The sequence below is a fragment of the Danio aesculapii genome, chromosome 25 (genome assembly GCF_903798145.1).
Source record: "Danio aesculapii chromosome 25, fDanAes4.1, whole genome shotgun sequence".
Lineage (NCBI taxonomy): Eukaryota > Metazoa > Chordata > Actinopteri > Cypriniformes > Danionidae > Danio > Danio aesculapii.
In genome coordinates, this window is record NC_079459.1 from 20,149,093 (window position 1) to 20,167,579 (window position 18,487).

The following is an 18,487-nucleotide window of genomic DNA, read 5'->3' on the forward strand; positions in this document are numbered from 1 at the left end:
GTCCTCAAAATATGACAGGAATTGTCTCCAAACTTTAAAGAATCTATTATTTGAGCCTTCGGTACAATATTTGTTTTTCTCTAGCTTTAGATATGCCAGGACACTTGGGGATGGACACGTCCAGAACATATGGCCCAAGGTGGCCTCATCTCTGTGGCACCTAGAACACGTTGATCAATTACTAAGAATATTCTTGACAATTTGCAGCCTATGAATTATCTTAAATTGTGCTGTGTCAGACGCAGATAGATGTTGAGTGAACTTGCTTAATTGCTGATTACCAGACTGCATCCAGAACAAATTTCCCAAGTCATCTTCCCACTGTTTCTTGAAAAAAAATCTAAAGACAGTGCGGCTGCTCTTTGAATCAGACTGTGGCTGTTTATGTTTAAATTGGTCATTTTTTTTAAACCAACAACAACACTAAATTAATACAAAATTAAAACCAAACTAAATTTAATTTAATAATTTCAAACACTACAAATTAAGTTAGGTAATAAATACTGGTTAATTTAATATTATTATTGTTTTAAAGAGCGAAGGTAACCGAAATGCAAAAATATGGAAAATATTATGAACATACCAAGCATTGTTAATGCATACACTGATGTTCACTAACTGACTTACTGTAAAGTATTAATAATAATTGATAATTTAATAATCTTCTACTAATAATAAACCAACAAAACAAATGAACAATAATAGACTTTTTGTGAAACCCTTATTTAAAAAAAATGTGAATAAGCTTAAACTCTCCACCTGTAAATGTATTATTTAAATGTGTCTGTCCAAATATAAGCAGGTTTCATGAGGCAGGTCTTACCTCAAGGTACTGGATTTCCTTGGTGAGCATTTTAATGAGATGGTTGGGTCTGATATGGTCTGGGACCTCGCTGGCTGGCTCAGTGACCTGGGGAAGATCAGCACACATGCCAGACAATAAGGGGATTGTGCCACACAGCAAACCTCAGGTTCCCACCCAGAACCACCGACACCAGATATCCAGCCCTCTGGGACATTCATCCAGCACAGATTACAATGTTCAACGCATGACTGCAGGAGGCTTTAAAAGTAGAGATGTCGATTTCCACAAATGCCCATGACAGATCTTTGTTTAAATGAACAAACTATCAATTACATGCTTAACTGTTAACCTTAATATTTGCTATTTTTTTTCTGTAAAGAAAAGGTTTACTGGATTACAAAAAGAACTTATGACTGACAATTTTTTAGAACCATTTGATGATTAAATGTAATGATTAAAATACAATGTGCCAATAACACCACCTTAGATGTACACGCTAGCTAAAAAAATGAACTGTTATTTTCTTCCCAAATGTACACAGGACATTGTGCTTATCAAGGAAAACGCAGAGAAATTGTGTATGTTTACTCCTGTGTGTCCATGATGTGTTAAGGTGAGACAACGCAGGCAAAGATCTTTTTTTTTTTTTTTTTTTTTAAGATTTTAGGCTTTTTGGATTTTGATGAACAGTCAAGTCTATCGTTTAAAAAAACAAAGTAAAAAAAAAACAAAGTTAAATACACATTTAAGTGTTTCTTTTTTTTTTTGACAAAATTGTTTCTTTGTCTATCATTAAAAAAAAACAGCCTTTAAAAAATATGTATTGTAATTCAAGTCTACAGGCATAAATTGATAAAGGCCATCCGCACATTATCAATTTATGTCTATAGATTTGAATTACAATCCAAATTTTTAAAGTCCGTTTTCTCAAAAAGATTTTTTTCTCCTGTACTCTGCCAAAAATGTTATATTATATTATTGAAACATTGCTGCTTTATTTATACCTATATTCTGAAAGTTTTTACAAAGGGGAAATTATCATAGATGAATTATGTGAATTTACACAACATTTTACTCGGGCTGTCATTTTCTAAATTATGAAATAGAAGTAGAATCCCATTTTATACCTTATCTACAAAATCCCCACTGTAAACCTCCGACTTCAAATCTCAAATAATTGAATTTTGAACCTGAGCTGATCCAATGTTCAGATTTCCGTGCTAGAAATGTATGCCAACTATACACATTTCATTTTTACATATCTATTTAAATAATGCCTCACTTGCACATTTTAATATAACATTCTAAAAACATATTATTATTAAACAGTTTTTAAAGTAATCAATGAATATAACATGATTTTTTACATTTACATTTTTGTTAACACCACCACGACTTGCCTTGCCTATGACTACTTCAACTACTATTACTACTATAATGACTACTACTACGACAACTATGACTACTACGATGACTAATACTACAACGATTACTTCGACTATGACTACTACAACAACTACTAATCTACGACAACTATGACTACTTCGATAATGACTACTTTGACTACTACGCCGACAACTACTATGACTATTTTAACGACTACTACTATGACAGCTATGACTACTTTTATGGCGACTACGACAGCGATGACTACTTTGATGGTGACTATGATGACGACAATTACTACTACTACGACTACTACTACTGTTATAACAACTATGACTACTACGATAATGACTACTACAACGATTACTTCGGCTATGACTATTACGACAACTACTAATCTACGACAACTATTACAACTTCGACAATGACTACTTTCTACTACTACTACAATGGCGACGACTACTATGACTACTTTAACAACTACTACCTCGATGGCAACTACAACGACGACGACTACTACTACGACAACTATGACTATGACTACTATTACTATGATTGCGACGACTACTTCGACGAATACTACTACTAAAATAATATATATATATATATATATATATATATATATATATATATATATATATATATATATATATTTAATTAAAAACAAAATTAAAAAATACAACAACAACAACAACGATCATAAAAACTAAAAAATATTATTCTTAAAATGTCAACAACTCATTTTAGAAAACGTAATTTTTTTAAACAATTTTTTAAACTAATCAATGTGTGAGGAATTAGTGATGCATGTTTTTTTACCCTATTCACCTGCAGTGTCTGCACTTAAACAATGATGCCGTTACAGTTATTAGCACAATTCATCCGTCTCTATGCACTTCATATTGACAAATCAACACTTTGCTTCTCCAAGTATGATACTGGAGAGCTTTTAATAAACTAATTTTAACTTGCTTAATTTTTTCCCCCACATCTGCTATCCATGTTTTGCACATAAAAGGCACAGGCGCTTTACAACAATTTATGCTAATCAACCATTGATAAGGTGTATTGACAATTAATCAGTCGGCATCTCTAGTTTAAAGTTGATTTTGTCTAAATACAGCTGAAAGTGTGAGTTGAGGGTCAAAGTGAAGATCAGTTTCCATCACCTCTCTCTTTAGCCAGTTCCTCAGTGCAGTGATCAACGCTTTGACTCCCTTGATCAGGTATTCTGGAGGCAGGCAGTTTTCCTCTCGAGATTCTGGCCACAGACAATAAACAGTCGATTAGAGGGACAGCGGGAGTGCAGTGGCAGCGCGCCAGAGCTTTAAGTGCCTAGTATTGACATGCTAAGTGATTCGATGATGCACCTTTAAGAGTCTCCAGTAGATTCTTCGCCACGTACCAGCAGATGGCCTCGAAATAAGGGAACTTAAAGAGGTCTGGAGTCTTCAGACGCCGCTCCATCTCATAACACCTGATGTGAGGACAAAATTAGTTTCACTTCAGACAAATAACATACACATTAGTGCTGTAAGATTAGTATTTTTATATATTTCTATTATTTAAGCTCTTTGTTACAAAAACAATAGTAAATGCATGGTTGCTCTTTTTTTCATTGTAGATGAAATTATGTTATTTGCAAAAAAAATATATATTTATTATGATTATTATAATATTAGTAGGCCCACACGGAATCAGCACACACAGAAATCCACAGATTTTGGCAGATTTTTAGCTGAGTCTATACTACCTGACAAAAGTCTTGTCTTCGATCCAAGTTTCGGGGACAATAAATAATAACTTGACTTCTAGTTGATTATTTGGTATCAGAAGTGGCTTTTATGAAAGGCAAAGGCCTCTATATTACGCTTATTTTACCGAAATGAGCTTGGACGATTGCATTCATGCATCTCTGCAATGACTCAAATAACTTATTAATAAAGTCATCTGGAATGAGAGTTCATCAAGATTCTTTGAATTCATCGTCAATGCCTCCTCCTCCATCTTACCCCAGACATGCTCAATGTTCATGTCTGGTGACTGGGCTGGCCAATCCTGGAGCATCTTGACCTTCTTTGCTTTCAGGAACTTTGATGTGGAGGCTGAAGTATGAGAAGGAGCGCTATCCTGCTGAAGAATTTGCCCTCTCTTGTGGCTTGTAATGTAATGGGCAGCACAAATGTCTTGATACCTCAGGCTGTTGATATTGCAGAGCTCTCGCACACCCCCATACTGAATGTGACCCCAAACCATGATTTTTCATTCACCAAACTCGACTGATTTCTATGAGAATCTTGGGTCCATGCGGAGTCCAATAGTTCTTGTGCAGTATTTGTGATGATTGGGATGCAGTTCAACTGATGACTCATAGAAAAATCTACCTTTTGCCACTTTTCCAAATGATCATATAAAGGTCAACCTACATGAGTTACTAGGGAACTTAACAGGCAATCTGATTCAGATTTCAAAAGAAGAATAACTTTAATGTGAGTGTTAGTTCTGGCTCACCTGAGCTGCATGCCAATGTTGAGGTTGTGGAGGAAGTTTCCTCCAAAAGCCATGCAATCCTGAGAGGTGAGAACTGCATGGATCCATCCTGTAAAGGAGGTCAAGAGTGTGTCAACAGCTGACCAACAGATGCAGACAAAAAAATAAAAAATAAAATAGACATCTGTTCTTGTCCAGAGCCAGCCATTCATATGCCGTGTACAGCAAAGTTGGACTGATAGTCATTTCACAAAAAGCTTTTTAAAGCCCATTGAAATGTTTTAGACCTTCCTATTTTTACTATAGAATAATAACTATAGGTGAAACGTGTGAAAATTGAAAGGGCCGAATTTGAAAGTGGCAGTTTTCAACTTGTTCCTTTAGTAATAGTTGTAGTAGCAGTACATGCAGTTTGGCCACATGGAGTCTTTAACAATTTATTCAATTATTTTATTATTTGTAAACACAAATTTGACCATGTTGAGTTGTCAATTTTGAACTTGTTCCATTAGTAGTGGTACACGCAGAGACTTTAACGATTTAGACAATTTATTCACTTATTTTAGTCTTTGTAAACACAAGTTTGACCATGTTGAGACGTCAATTTTAAACTTGCTCCTACGCGTAGAGGCATATTTTAGATGCGTTGAAGTGTCAGCTTTGAACATGCTCTCTTACTATTTGTAGACAGAGTTTGACCATGTGAAGACCTCAATTTTTAAATTATTTTAATATTGAAGTAGTGTAGTTTGATCATGTTAAAGGTAGCAATTTGGAATGTTTCTGTAACGCACACAGTTTTATCTGTTTTTTTTTTATCTTTAGTAAATTTTGCAGGTAAACCTCACTCCTCTGACCTCAAAAGGTGCCCTAGCGACCGAAGCTAGAGGCCATGGTCTTTAGCCTCCTTGTAAGAGCAACCGACTCCCATACAAAGAATCGCCGGGTTGATCCCAGCTCAGACCAGGTTGGGTGCAGTAGAACTGGTGGGTTACACGTGGGGGCTCGTCCGGGATGGAAGTGAGGTTTAGGGGGGTTAGTGTAAGGGAAGCCAGCTAGTGAAGTGCTATGCACGTAAACCTCACTCTTCTGACCTCAAAAGGAGCTCTACTGACAGACGCTAGAGGTCATGGTCTTTAGATTCCTTGTTAGAACAACCAACTCCCATACAAAGAATCGCCAGTTCGCTCCCAGCTCAGACTGGGTTGGGTGCAGTAGAACCAGTGGGTTACACATTGGTGTTCGTCCGGGAAGAGAGTGAGGTTTAGGGGGGTGAGTGTATTGGAGGCCAGATAGTGAAGTGCTATGCAGGTAAAATTCACTCTTCTGACCTCAAAAGGTGCACTTAGTAACAGATGCTAGAGGCCATGGTCTTAAGCCTCCTTGTAAGAGCAACCGACTCCCATACAAATAATCTCGGGTTTGATACCAGCTCAGACTGGGTTGGGTGCAGTAGGACTGGTGGGTTACAATAAGCACAAATGAAAACGGTCCTGGTGTGTGCACAAGCCTTTAATTTGTTGAATTTGAATGCATATCTTTAGTACTTGTTGATTCACAGTTCAACTGTCCAAGCAACTATTAAAGGGGGGTTAATAAAATTGGCCTGTTTTGCAAACATTGTTTTCCCAACCAAACAATAAGATTGGTTACAAAGGAATATACAAGGAAATATACAAAAGGAAATGTTGTGAAAAAGTTTCTTGTTCTGTTAAACATCACTCGGGAAATATAAAAAAAAAAAAGTATTTCGAACGGCTAATATTTTTGTCTTTAACTGCATGTATACCATTTAGTTTTAGACATCACAGTTATTGCTAATGCTGGAAATATAATATAACTAAATATAATAAGTACAAAACAAAACACTAATTTCATTTTTAAATATCAAATTATTTTTAAATTTAACAAACAGTATAAATGCTACATGGTGTCTACCGAAAGTTGACATATGTTTTCTGGGTGGGCCATCAACTGCAGCGATTACATGGCTAACTGAGATCTGCTGAGCTGAACCAAACCCCTAGAGTGTTTGAAAACCACCAAACAACCAGTCTGTTAACTACATCCACGACTTCCTGTCTATGCTCGAACATATAGGCCACATGCGAAGCGGGTGGGGGGGTGCATAAATATACATCACATTCAGAAGCAAAGCCTCAACAATGAGCAACTTTCATAGCGTGGGGTGTTTTGAAGCACTTTTGAAGTCTGTCTCACAGCAGGGGGACGTGAAGAATCCCACGGTCTTAAAGTGTTCTGCTAGTGCCATCAACAGCTGGGAACCAGATTGATCTATAACCACGTATTCTGACCTGCTCGTTTTGAGTGTGAGGTTTTCATAAAACATTCAGCCACCCATGTTATATGACTTCACATATGATACGAAGTCATAATCACGATATACGACTCGATGTTTTGGAGCTTCACTAATGAACCATAGGCTGCTGGATAAGATGTTAGGTTCAAGAAGATTCATGTGGCTTTCTGGGCGGTAAGCCTTAGGTCTGAACCTGAAACGAGGAACACAAATCAGCCCTGGCTTTCCTGTGGAACCGCCATTAAAGACAGCTGCTCTGCTGTAAGTGGAATACCAGTTCTTCTCACTCCGACATCCGTGTGTACGTAAAAAAGCCTTTAGACAAACATAACGTTTCCTTTTCCAGCTTCAAGGTGAAGTTTGTAGCTTTTGAATCATCAGGGAGTGAATTAATGACTGTTTTTAAACAGAAGCTCCACCCCGTCACCCCCCAAAAACTCACTCTAGTGGTTGGGCTTGTTGCTCTGTCAGGCTGGCTTTAAGTCTTTTTTCCCTATTGAGACATATATCTAAGTGAAATGGTTTCTCAAATGAGAAACTTTATTTTGTCCAGCAGGAAGTGACTGAATTGTAAGAATTGTGATTTGCTATTAATAGTTCTCATGTGAGCAACAGGTGAATCCCCTGTCCTTGTGGCAAAAATGTATGTTTGAAGAATTGTTTTTATTTTGATAATGTGTTATTTAGACGTGAGATTAGAAGGGAACACCAATTAAAAAAAATAAATAAAGATGTGCACAGATAAATAATGTATAATTTAGGCAAGGCAAGTTTATTTATATAGCATATTTTATACACAATGATAATTCAAAGTGGTTTACATAAACAAGAATAAAAGAAAACAAGAAAATGAAAATGATTCAAATAATCAAAAATGATTAAAAACAGATTAAAATGTGTTCAAACAGGTTTTAAAGGAATGAAAAAAGGCATAATAGTGCGATCTGTGGGACATAGCACAGTGCTCATTCAGTAAAGGCACAGCTACAGAATGTTAGTGTTAGTGTTTTCATTCTTGATTTGAATGTGCTTAATGTTGGAGCACGTGATCATTTCTGCAAGCCGATTCAAGCAGTGGGGGAGGGGGGGGGGTGGGGGGGGGAAAGGCAGATTCACCCTGCTTTAAATGAACTCTAGGAATTTCTAATTTACTAGATCCTAATGATCTGAGTGACCTGTTAGGTTTGTTTTCAGTGAGCATATCTGAAATGTATTGAGGTCCTAGGCCATTTAGTAATTTATAGACGAGTAGTAATACCTTAAAATCTATTCTGAATGTAACTGGGAGCCAGTGTAAAGACCTGAGGACAGGTGTGATGTGCTCGGATTTTTAAAGTCCATTACAAAAATAAAAAGGAACATTTCAAGCTGACTTTAATTGTGAAAGTAAATTGTCTAGTAGCCTATTTGTGCAATTAGGAACACTATTAAAAATGTTTATTTTAGTTTTTAATTTTAGGCTAACAGGTAAATCATTCCACAATTTGGTTCCATTAGCAGTTGCTCGTGTGACTCTGTGAGAGGTTTGATATGCCTACTGATTAGATCTGAAAACACCATTGGAACATGATTATTTAAACACTTAAAAAAAACAATTTAAGTTAATTAATTTTAACAAAACTATCAAAACTAATAAGGTTATGCTTAGATAAAACAATGATGCCATCGCATAGGTTTTAGGTCCATAATTTTAATTGCTAGCTTATATATCGAGTCAATAGGCTTCAATGTAGTTAAAGAGGCTTGTGACCATGATGTAATCCAATATGACAAGTAAGAGAATATCATTGTCATCATTGTAAATAAATAAATAAATAAATAAAATGTAGATGCAATGTAAATTAAATTCAACAAACGGACCATCAAAATACAGTGTGACCTAAAAAAAAAAAGAAATAAAACTGATATAAAACTAACTAAAAGAAAACAAAAGGAAACAGTGCTGACCTGTTGGGATCAGAAGTGTTGTTCCCTGCCGCACGACATATTTGTAGCACTTGTCCACTTTCTCCCCGAAGAACACTTCACTCTGGTTCGGGGATGAGCTCCACTCCTCATATAGTGCAAGGTTAGCTGGGGTCGGCTTTATTAAATAAAAAATCTTCTCCCCCTATAGGTACAATTGAAAATATGTTTATTTTTCTCCTCATTCTTGCTGATAGTAAATGACTAAGAATATTTTTGTGAAATAAACAGCAGCAGATACACTATTGCTTCAAATTTTTGGAGTCAGGTTTGTTATTTTGTTACATTTTAAAAGTCATTACAATCACAAATCTTCTAAATAGTAATATGCTTTAAAGTGTCCTTTATTCCTGTGATGACAAGGCTACGTTTGCAGCATCAATACTCCATCTGAGCCGACAAGAAATCATTCAAATCTGCCATTTTGCTGTTCGAGAAACATTTTCTATCATGATCGATGTCAAAAAAACAGTGCTGCTTAATAATTCTGTGAAACTGTGACATTTTTTAAGACTCTCTGATGAACAGAGCTTACCCACAATACATGGTACCACACAGACGTGCCCCCGAAATCAATATGGAAGTCTGTATAGCTGTCCTTGACGCCCATTAAACAATACTTCTGCACAAAGGGCTTGGGAAAGTAAGAGTCATCAGGCCAGTAGTTCTCCACCCAAGACATCTTCTGGGCGATATCAGGGACGACCACCAGCTCTGCCATCCTGAACGCAAAACATCATAATTAATACCATTAATGCTCTCAGAGAAAAAAAAAACTGAGCACTTTCAAATGCTACTAACTTGGTGTCTGAAAACTCCAGACTGATGACGTTCAAGACTTTGGGCCTCTGAGGGCTGTAATAATACTTGACAAACGCTTTCAGTTTCATCTTGCTGTCCGCCTGCCTGGCCACATCAATGACATCGATTACTTTGTCGCCTCCTATAAGCAAAAGACAACAAGATGAGTAATGAGAATGTGTGGAAATCAAAGGCACAGAGTCCCATAACAATTATTATTATCCAAACAAACTCAACAGGGATAAACGGCGATAAATCAACATCGTTAAAAAGGCATAAAGCATATTTAAAATAAAATAAAGATGACGTTTGGCACAAGAAAAAGTTTCCCGGTTGTCCTCAAATAACACTAGAATGAGAGATGCAAGAAATCAGCTGATGTTTATTACTGTATGAGAGCCGACAGGCAGGCAGATCATCAAAACCCACCAGGAATCTGCTGAGAAAAACCTCAAACACCAAGTAGGACAGATGGTGCTTGTGTACACAAACGGCACCCTGGTGTATCTAGCCAGAAACACACTCCTCTCACAAAAAAAACATCATAAAGTGATCCTTTACTGCTGTTCTGGGATCAGGAACTTCATCAGGACTTGCAGCGTCGCCAATAAAAATGTCTATCGACTCCTTTATGGATCTGCATTGGCAGCTACAACAAATATGGGTTTGATTTAAAATTCAAAAGATCTTTAGTATGTGTTTATATGTGCTAAAAGCATTTATGCCATTAATTACTCCAGCAACAGCAAACTTTTTAATAGTTTCTGGAGATATAAAACGCCTTTTATGATCTCAAAAGCAGTGCGGGACAAAAGAAGCTTTCACAAAAGCAGGTGGAGAGTTAGGTTTGGCATTATAAGCAAATGGCAATGTGGAAAAAACCCCTCTCAATGTTCGATTTTGCTGGCTGGGAAGCTGCACAGGCACGCCGTCCATTGAAGTAACTGAATTAGCAGAGCAGCTAACCGTTAGAAGCACATTAAGAACAAAAGCAAGAGCTTTTAGTGCAATCCCCAGACATAACGTCACTGTTAACTAGAACATTCATCATGCAATGCAACTTTTGTCAGGAATGTTGGCAATCTACAGACTCATCCCAAACAGCATGTTAACCTTAATGTGTTTTGGTTTGATCTTGATTAATCAATCGTTTATAATAATTACTAAAATAACACAATTAAAAATAATAAAATAACTAAAATATTCACCTCACTTAAGTTTTAATTTTAGTTAAATACTGACATGTATAACAATAATGACATGTATTAACAAAAAAAGACCACAAAGAACTAGCACAAACAAAAGCCAGTTGTGCCGTCTCTCAGTCAAACAGTTGTGCTTTTAAAATTAACTAAAATGAGCAGTCCCACTCATTTACATAAATTCTACTAGATTAAGAAGGTTGACTGATGAGAGTCTTACTAAATTCGATGAGTGCAACAAAATGCAAAAAGTAGCATCACAAATGCTCACAATAGGGTGTTTGACAGCTGAATAATACATCATGGAGATTTCACCCATTCATGATGACTGCTAATTTAGATATATTTTTAAATTTTGTTTTACAATCACTGCAAGACCTCAGCTTATCAAAGTGTAAAGAGGTAATTAAAGGAACTGTAATCTGAGATATCTGATAAATTCCCTGTCATGTATCTCAACAGCTAATTTTGGCAAAAAAAATAGGGCTGCTCGATTATGAAAAAACTCATAAATCACAATTATTTTCATCAATATAGTAATCACGATAATTTGAAACAATTATGAGGGGGCCATAAGATCAAAACATATACTGCAAAAACCAGGTTACAGGATTTGATCAATTTCTACGTGAAACTGGGTTTTGCTGAGGAACGGTTGTGGACTGCTGGATATGACGCAATTAGCATTTTACATCGATTATTTTTTTCTTTGTTTGAGGGCAAAATCGAAATTTAACTACAAGTACTGTAAGTGCACAGCTCTAAGACGGCATGGTGGCTAGTACTGTCACCTCACAGCACGAAGGCCGCTTGTTTGAATCCCAGCTGGGTCATTTGGTGTTTCTGTGTGGAGTTTTCTTGAGTTTCCTCCCGGTGCTCCAGTTTCCTTCACAGTCCAAAAACATGCGCTATAGGTGAATTCGATAAACTAAATTGGTCATAGTGTATGAGTGTGTGGGAATGCAAGAGTGTATGGGTGTTTCCCAGTACTTGGTTGTGGCTGGAAGAGCATTCGCCATGTAAAATATATGCTGGAATTGTTGGCGGTTCATTCTGATGTGGTGTCCCCTGATAAATAAGTGACTAAGGCGAAGGAAAATGAATGAATGAATGAATGAATGCACAACCCTACAACAAGTGTACATTTTTGCAGCAAAAGAAGCTAGAATATAAACAATTAGCATTCTGTGCTAACATTAACAAAGCACTAATGTGTTTGCAGAGGTAATGAGCGATAAAGAGGGTAAGCTGAAAAGTTTGGACCACATTTGTTGGGTCACACACATACACACATAACACAACTGGCATTCTTCTGGGTAAACTGTGTTAAATGAGGCTAACATCTGGAAATCAGTGGCGGAAAAAAACACTTAGCAGAAAGCTAGAGTGCTAGCTTTAGGCTACATATATTAGCAGTAGTCTGACAGGAGTGATGCAGGAGTAAAGCCTCGTTTACACCTGATATTAAAATGAATTTCTGTGGATCCCATTACAAGTTGATGATGCTAAATATAGGTGTAAAGGAATCTGAAAGATTTTGTGCTCGTCCACGTTTAACCATTTCCAGAGGTAGTTGAAAACCATTCAACTAGATTGCTTTCATAGTGTTAGCAAACAGCCACAAAATAAGCCTCCTCTCTGCCTACATGATACTGAAATATTTGGCACATCCATACACCTATTTGGAATAATAATGATCTTTGATCTGGGGGTGTACCATTTCTTTCAAGGAAATGGATACTGAAAAGCGTTCATATGCTAAACGATACTTCTGGTTCTAATTGCATATTAAGTTTTCAAAAACTGTGTGAGCAGTATGAAAAGGAACCTTCTCTCTTTTTATATTTGCGATTAAGATCAGCCATGAAGGCCTTTGGGGTTCCCTGGGGGGACAATCTTCCCACTTATCCAATCATTGCTTGCTTTGATCTGTCCTCTACTAATCATTTTACCTCATGGATGTACAAAAAAGCCTTAGAGGGTACAGCAAAGCATTTAGCTATACAGCGCAGTGGGGAAACTGACTGTCAACTAGAAGAGGGTGTCAGACTGGGAAAGAGTATTGCAGAACATTTTTACTTCATCTAAAAATCCCAATCACCAACTCATTCACTGTTACTTTTTTTCATAAAACCTACTGGACCCCACTCAAAAGACATCGTATCAATGCCTCCTTTAGTCCTCTATGCGATAAATGTCCCGACCAGGAATTTGGATCTTTTTCTTCATTTGATGTGGGAATGTGGAAAAGTAAAAAAAAAAAAGTGTAATGAGCTGTGTGTTATCTTATCTAAAATGATGAAATATCTTGTACCAGTGAATTCTTCCATTTTATTACTGAGCAATGATTCTACGTTGAATCTCACCAAACTACAAAAAGCTGTTTGACTGGCTGGCCTAACTTCCGCTACTAGCCCAACATTGGCTGCCTTCACATAATTTGGACACGTACAAGTGGTTGGTACAACTTCAGGACATTATAATGTTGGAATTATCCACAGCTCAAGTGAACTTGGTAAAAATGAGTACATTAAAGATCTGGACTTCAGCTGCTGACAAAATCTCCATGTTTATTGCACAAAGGAATGATCAGGATCCAGAATGATTGCCTTATTTTGTATAATCGATACTTGATACTGTACCTTGTTTTTGTTTTTCTGTTAACTTTCATTCATTGGATACCCAAGTTTAAAGAGACAGCAGGGAAGGACAATTGGTGGGGGTAATTGAATATATATATTTTATTATATTGTTTTTTCAGCCTGTATGTTTTGTTAACAATAATAAAAAAAAAATAATAATAAAAAGAAACTGTAATATTATGGGGTGAGGTGTTTACATTTTGCCGAACAAAGGTTTGTGTTGTTTTTTTTAACACATTTTTGCCTTCAAAAGCAAATCTACGTCGTTTCGGGTAGTTTTGCTGCTTTCAGAGCAGAAACAAAATGTTCTCTGTATTATTTTCTGTTGTTTTTATGGATTAAAGGCATAGTTCACCCACAAAATTAAAATTCTATCATCATTTACTCACCCTTTCTTCTGTTGAACACAAAATAATATATTTAAAAATAATGTTAAAACCCTGTAACCAATAACATTCATAGTATTTGTTTTTCCTACTATGGAAGTCCATGGTTAAAAGTTTTCAGCTTGCTTCAAAATTGTTTTGTGTTCAACAGAAAAAAAAAACTACTTGAGGGAGAGTAAACAGTGAGCAAATATTCATTTTTGGGTGAAATATCCCTCAAATATACAAAAGTGCAAGCTTACTTTTGCAATATTACATCAAAAGATGACAAAAATCCTCTATATGCACCTGCCTATGGACCATCCCCTGAAAGAAAGTCTTTTTTTGTCAACTTGTAATCTGATTGACAAAAACTCATCCTAACGCCAGATGTAAACTTGGATTGGAAGGTGTGACAATAGCAAACCTTTTGCCACCTAGCTGTAAGTGCAATATAATCACACTTCCATTCCCAGTGGGCCACAGACTCCCCCCTCGGGACCCAAATGGAGCAGCTGATCGCGGCGTGTATCATGATAACAATACATTATACACACAAATGTGAGAGGCAGAAGAGTGAGCTGTAACCTAAACTTTATAGACAAAGCTCAGCGGGGAAGATATCGTGGCTGTGTAACCGGAAACTATAAAGACCAGACTCTCAATGAGATGAAGCCTGCTAGGCTGCTGTAAGGTACACCGCTTTTATCTGCACTCTTATTTCATTAGGGCTTGATTAATGTTTGCTAAAAGGTTAGACCCATCTGACTCACCTAAGATTACCATCTGATCTCTGCAATGGCTGGACTGTAATGTAACTCCATTACACGGAGACAACTCTTAATGGAATTAATATTTAAACTCATGAAACGTTGCTGCTCAGTGGCCACAATGAAGAGCACACTGGGTAAAGGAGGAAGAAATTGAGGGAGAAGATTACAGTAGTTCATTTCACTTTCCCTACTTACCGACATAACGCTCGACATCCTTGACGGAGAAATCCGGCGGAGGTAACCGGAGGCCGAGTTCTTCCATTTTGGATACACTGATGGGATAGCGGAAGCCATGTCTCTCCAGATATCTCTGGGTGACCTGACCACCATGCATTGGCTGTAAGATCTCATCTCCACTGCAGATTGAAACAGGAGAAATGTAGAATAGGGTGAGAAAACAGCAGTTAAGAAAGCATCTGATGATGGACATGTTTGCATAAGCTCTGAAATTTGGCACTCCAGTTTTTTATTTGTTAATCAATTGATCTTTTGCTTGTGCATTAAGTAGAAATGCATTACATTTTTTGGCGCCAAAAATTATCGGCGAAAAAATAAATTCGTTTTTCAGACAAATGAGCCTTGAAAAAAGGCTGTGTTGTGCCACATTGACAAGCAGTGTTCAGTGTGGTTTGTCGACTAGCTCGCGTGCACACTATGGTCAGAGTTATAAATAGCTGGATATTTTCCACATGTACCTTCATACATATCTATGCATGTACCTAACATGCTTAATACGATAGCAAAGTCTGCAAAAATAATGCATCGACAAGACATTTCTTTGTAGTATTCTTGTTCCTGCTGCTTGCAATAGCACAACTGTGCCGTCATGGCAACGCTGGTAAAATGATGCCTCTCTACCAAGCAGCAACCTCCCACTCTCTCTCGTGAAGCAAATACGGAAGTAACTGAAACTGAAATTCATCGAAATTCCACTAGGTCTGGCTTCATGATGCCCACTGTTAAAATGGCCAACTTTACAGCAGAAAAAAAGGTGTTTACAGTCTGGTACAAAGAATGATTTTGGTTCATATAGCTAATATTCATGACAACTGTGACGGGGGTGATTTTTTTTCTCATCCGCTTCGTTTATATTAAGTTATATTAAGTCTGCATAATTAAGGGTGTGGCCACTTGAGTGACAGCTAGGTCTCGCCGATCGCAGTCACTTCACCTCAGCTGATTCCGGCTGATTAGCCGCTGAGCTCTGCATATACATCACATTTTTGTTTTGTTTTCTGTGGCTTTACACAGTCAGTTGCTTTTTGGAATTATTTCTTGCAATTATCAGATGATATGGCATGCTGTGTGCACTTAATTGTGCTCACAAACCATTCAAGTGGTCTCCATTTCCCAGGTGAGTGAAATTATAAAATTATACCATCTCTATGAATGTTTTAAGATTGTTGGTCATTTATATTTTTCTTTAGAACTTGAATGCACTCCAGAATCTGGCAGATTGACTAGCTGTAAGCTATAAAACAGTCATCTGAATCGTTGTCATACAGTGATATGCCTGGATTTCATAGTTAGTGTTGCATTTACTAACACAGACTATATCTGAAGTATTTGGAAGAAATTTGCGTTTTCCTCCAGTAGAAAAACTTTGTAAGACCGATGTTTAGTGGCTCAATGTTACAACAGTGTTTTTAAAAGTCTAAACACTTTATTGATATAGTGTAAAACCAAGCACATGTCGTCAGAACAATAATGAGTCTCAGGTAATGAAGTATTAAACGTTTCTCCCAAAGAAAAGCCCATCTAAACAAAATGCTAGCAGGCGTCTGTAGCTCCGCTCACACTCTGCCTCTTTGCCCTTGTTTGGTATCCTCTGCGACAGTTGGCCACACCTACTTGTAGCTTTTTTTGCGTTCTTCAGAACCCTATGGGTGACGTCACGGATACTAATTTCATATCTTTTATAGTCTATGCTCTTGACACGTTTAGTGATATAATCAGACACATGCTCTGATAATAACACCCTTGAAGGACTATACATCATATAAAAAAAATAAATAAAAACAAAACAAATAAAAATTTCTGCTGCAAAGACCTCAATAAAGATAATATTTTGATATTTATTATTAATACAGTAGTGACCAAAATTATTAGAACACTTGACAGATACTTAAGATTCCTTTTTGCCTCTGTGACATGATTCATTTTCTTAAAGTTCATGAAACATTCATATGGACATAGCATCAGGTGTAATGTGTCATACTGTTTTTATACACTTTAAACTGTAATATTTGGTATTTCCATCTTTTGCTGCAATTATAGCAGCACATCCACTGGTACAGTGTCAATATATTTCCTGAGAACTTCAACTCTAATGTTATCCCATGTCTGATAATGATCACAGGTCACAGTAAAAAAAAAATGCGGGTATTTTATTAGCTTACTTTTTTATTTAACTCAATTACTCAAATTATAGTGATAAAAACACCTTACATGATGACGTTGTTTATTATATATATAATATACAATTCACCTTTATTTGTATAGTGCTTATACAATGTAGATTGTGTCAAAGCAGCTTCACATAAAAGGTCATAGTAAATAGGAACAGTGTAGTTCAGTTTGTAGTGTTTAAGTTCAGTTCAGTTTAGCTCAGTTCAGTGTGGTTAATAATCACTACTGAGAGTCCAAACACTGAAGAGCAGATCCAACGATGCGCAGCTCTATAGATCTTATATATAAGTAAGTTTTGGCCCAGAATTTTACTGCATCTCTTTTATAAAGCATCTTATAAAGTAGATTAAAATACAAGCAAGTAGCTTTGTAGTATTACACAAGTATCAATGTGTAGTTTTAACTGAAAGAAGTTCTAGACCACATCAGGAAGAGCCTGGTTCTTTGTTCGCTTTATATTAGAACAGATTTATATACAAACAAGACAATTAAAGGGAGAATTTTTAAGAGACTGAAAATAAAAAACAACACTGTGTTGACTATATTGAACTTTATATCCAACAGTAATGTTTTAGGTATTTAGCATGTCTTTGTTATTGCAGTTCATTAATGTGTACTCAATACTTGGTGTTTTTAACTGAAGTCACAGCAGCGTCTAGTAAAAATTAAACATGACTGCCTTATGTACTGCCTTTTATAACTGACTTTTCAGGTGGGTAGCACTGCTTAGTTTATAAATTATAGACATATGTTTTGTGTGCCATCACTGGAGACACTGAGCACTGGAGTGCTTTGTCATGATGGTTTTGGTTTCCCAAATTTGGCACACGTACCTGGGGAAGGTCCTGGCCTGCAGCTCCCGAACAAAAACGGAGGTGCCAGCCTGCACCGGCTTACTGCCGTCATCTGGCTCTGTGTAGTCATGTCTGTGCCAATTTCTCCGTTTCTTCACTGTAAAAACAAGGGAAGGAGAATTCAATACCCCTGGCCTGACAGCAACAACACCACCATAACATCTGTTGTGTTGATCATAACGGTTCAGCAGAGCAGAAATAGTTTTAATCCTTTAAATCCTGTTGTCATCTGATAATTAGGTTTGTAACAAACTCTCAACAGGGGAAAGAAGAATCTGCAAGGCTTATTTTAATATGGTGGCAAGGGGAATCAAACGGTCTAAAAAGAGGATACATACTGAGAGAGGGTCCGTGGTGGACATCACAGTTGGGACAGTGGTAAACGTCAATGTCCACAGCATAGTGCTCTTCAACCTCGACACAGCTGCAAGAGAACAAAAACATGCATTATTGAATGCTTACAACACAAAATAGT

General features: G+C 36.8%; 1 protein-coding gene across 1 annotated transcript in view; it reads right to left on the reverse strand.

The window, feature by feature from the left end:
• The window catches only part of kdm7ab (lysine (K)-specific demethylase 7Ab), a 59,627-nt gene that overhangs the window by 11,047 nt on the left and 30,093 nt on the right, over window positions 1-18,487 (reverse strand). Inside the window, exons 2-11 of the mRNA XM_056451966.1 lie at window positions 18,351-18,436; window positions 17,992-18,109; window positions 14,945-15,105; window positions 9,768-9,909; window positions 9,502-9,688; window positions 8,949-9,111; window positions 4,703-4,790; window positions 3,562-3,668; window positions 3,361-3,452; window positions 824-910 (exon numbers count right to left, since the gene is read on the reverse strand). Coding sequence (XP_056307941.1) covers window positions 824-910; window positions 3,361-3,452; window positions 3,562-3,668; window positions 4,703-4,790; window positions 8,949-9,111; window positions 9,502-9,688; window positions 9,768-9,909; window positions 14,945-15,105; window positions 17,992-18,109; window positions 18,351-18,436 — 1,231 coding nt within the window. The remainder of the gene's footprint in view (window positions 1-823; window positions 911-3,360; window positions 3,453-3,561; window positions 3,669-4,702; window positions 4,791-8,948; window positions 9,112-9,501; window positions 9,689-9,767; window positions 9,910-14,944; window positions 15,106-17,991; window positions 18,110-18,350; window positions 18,437-18,487) is intronic.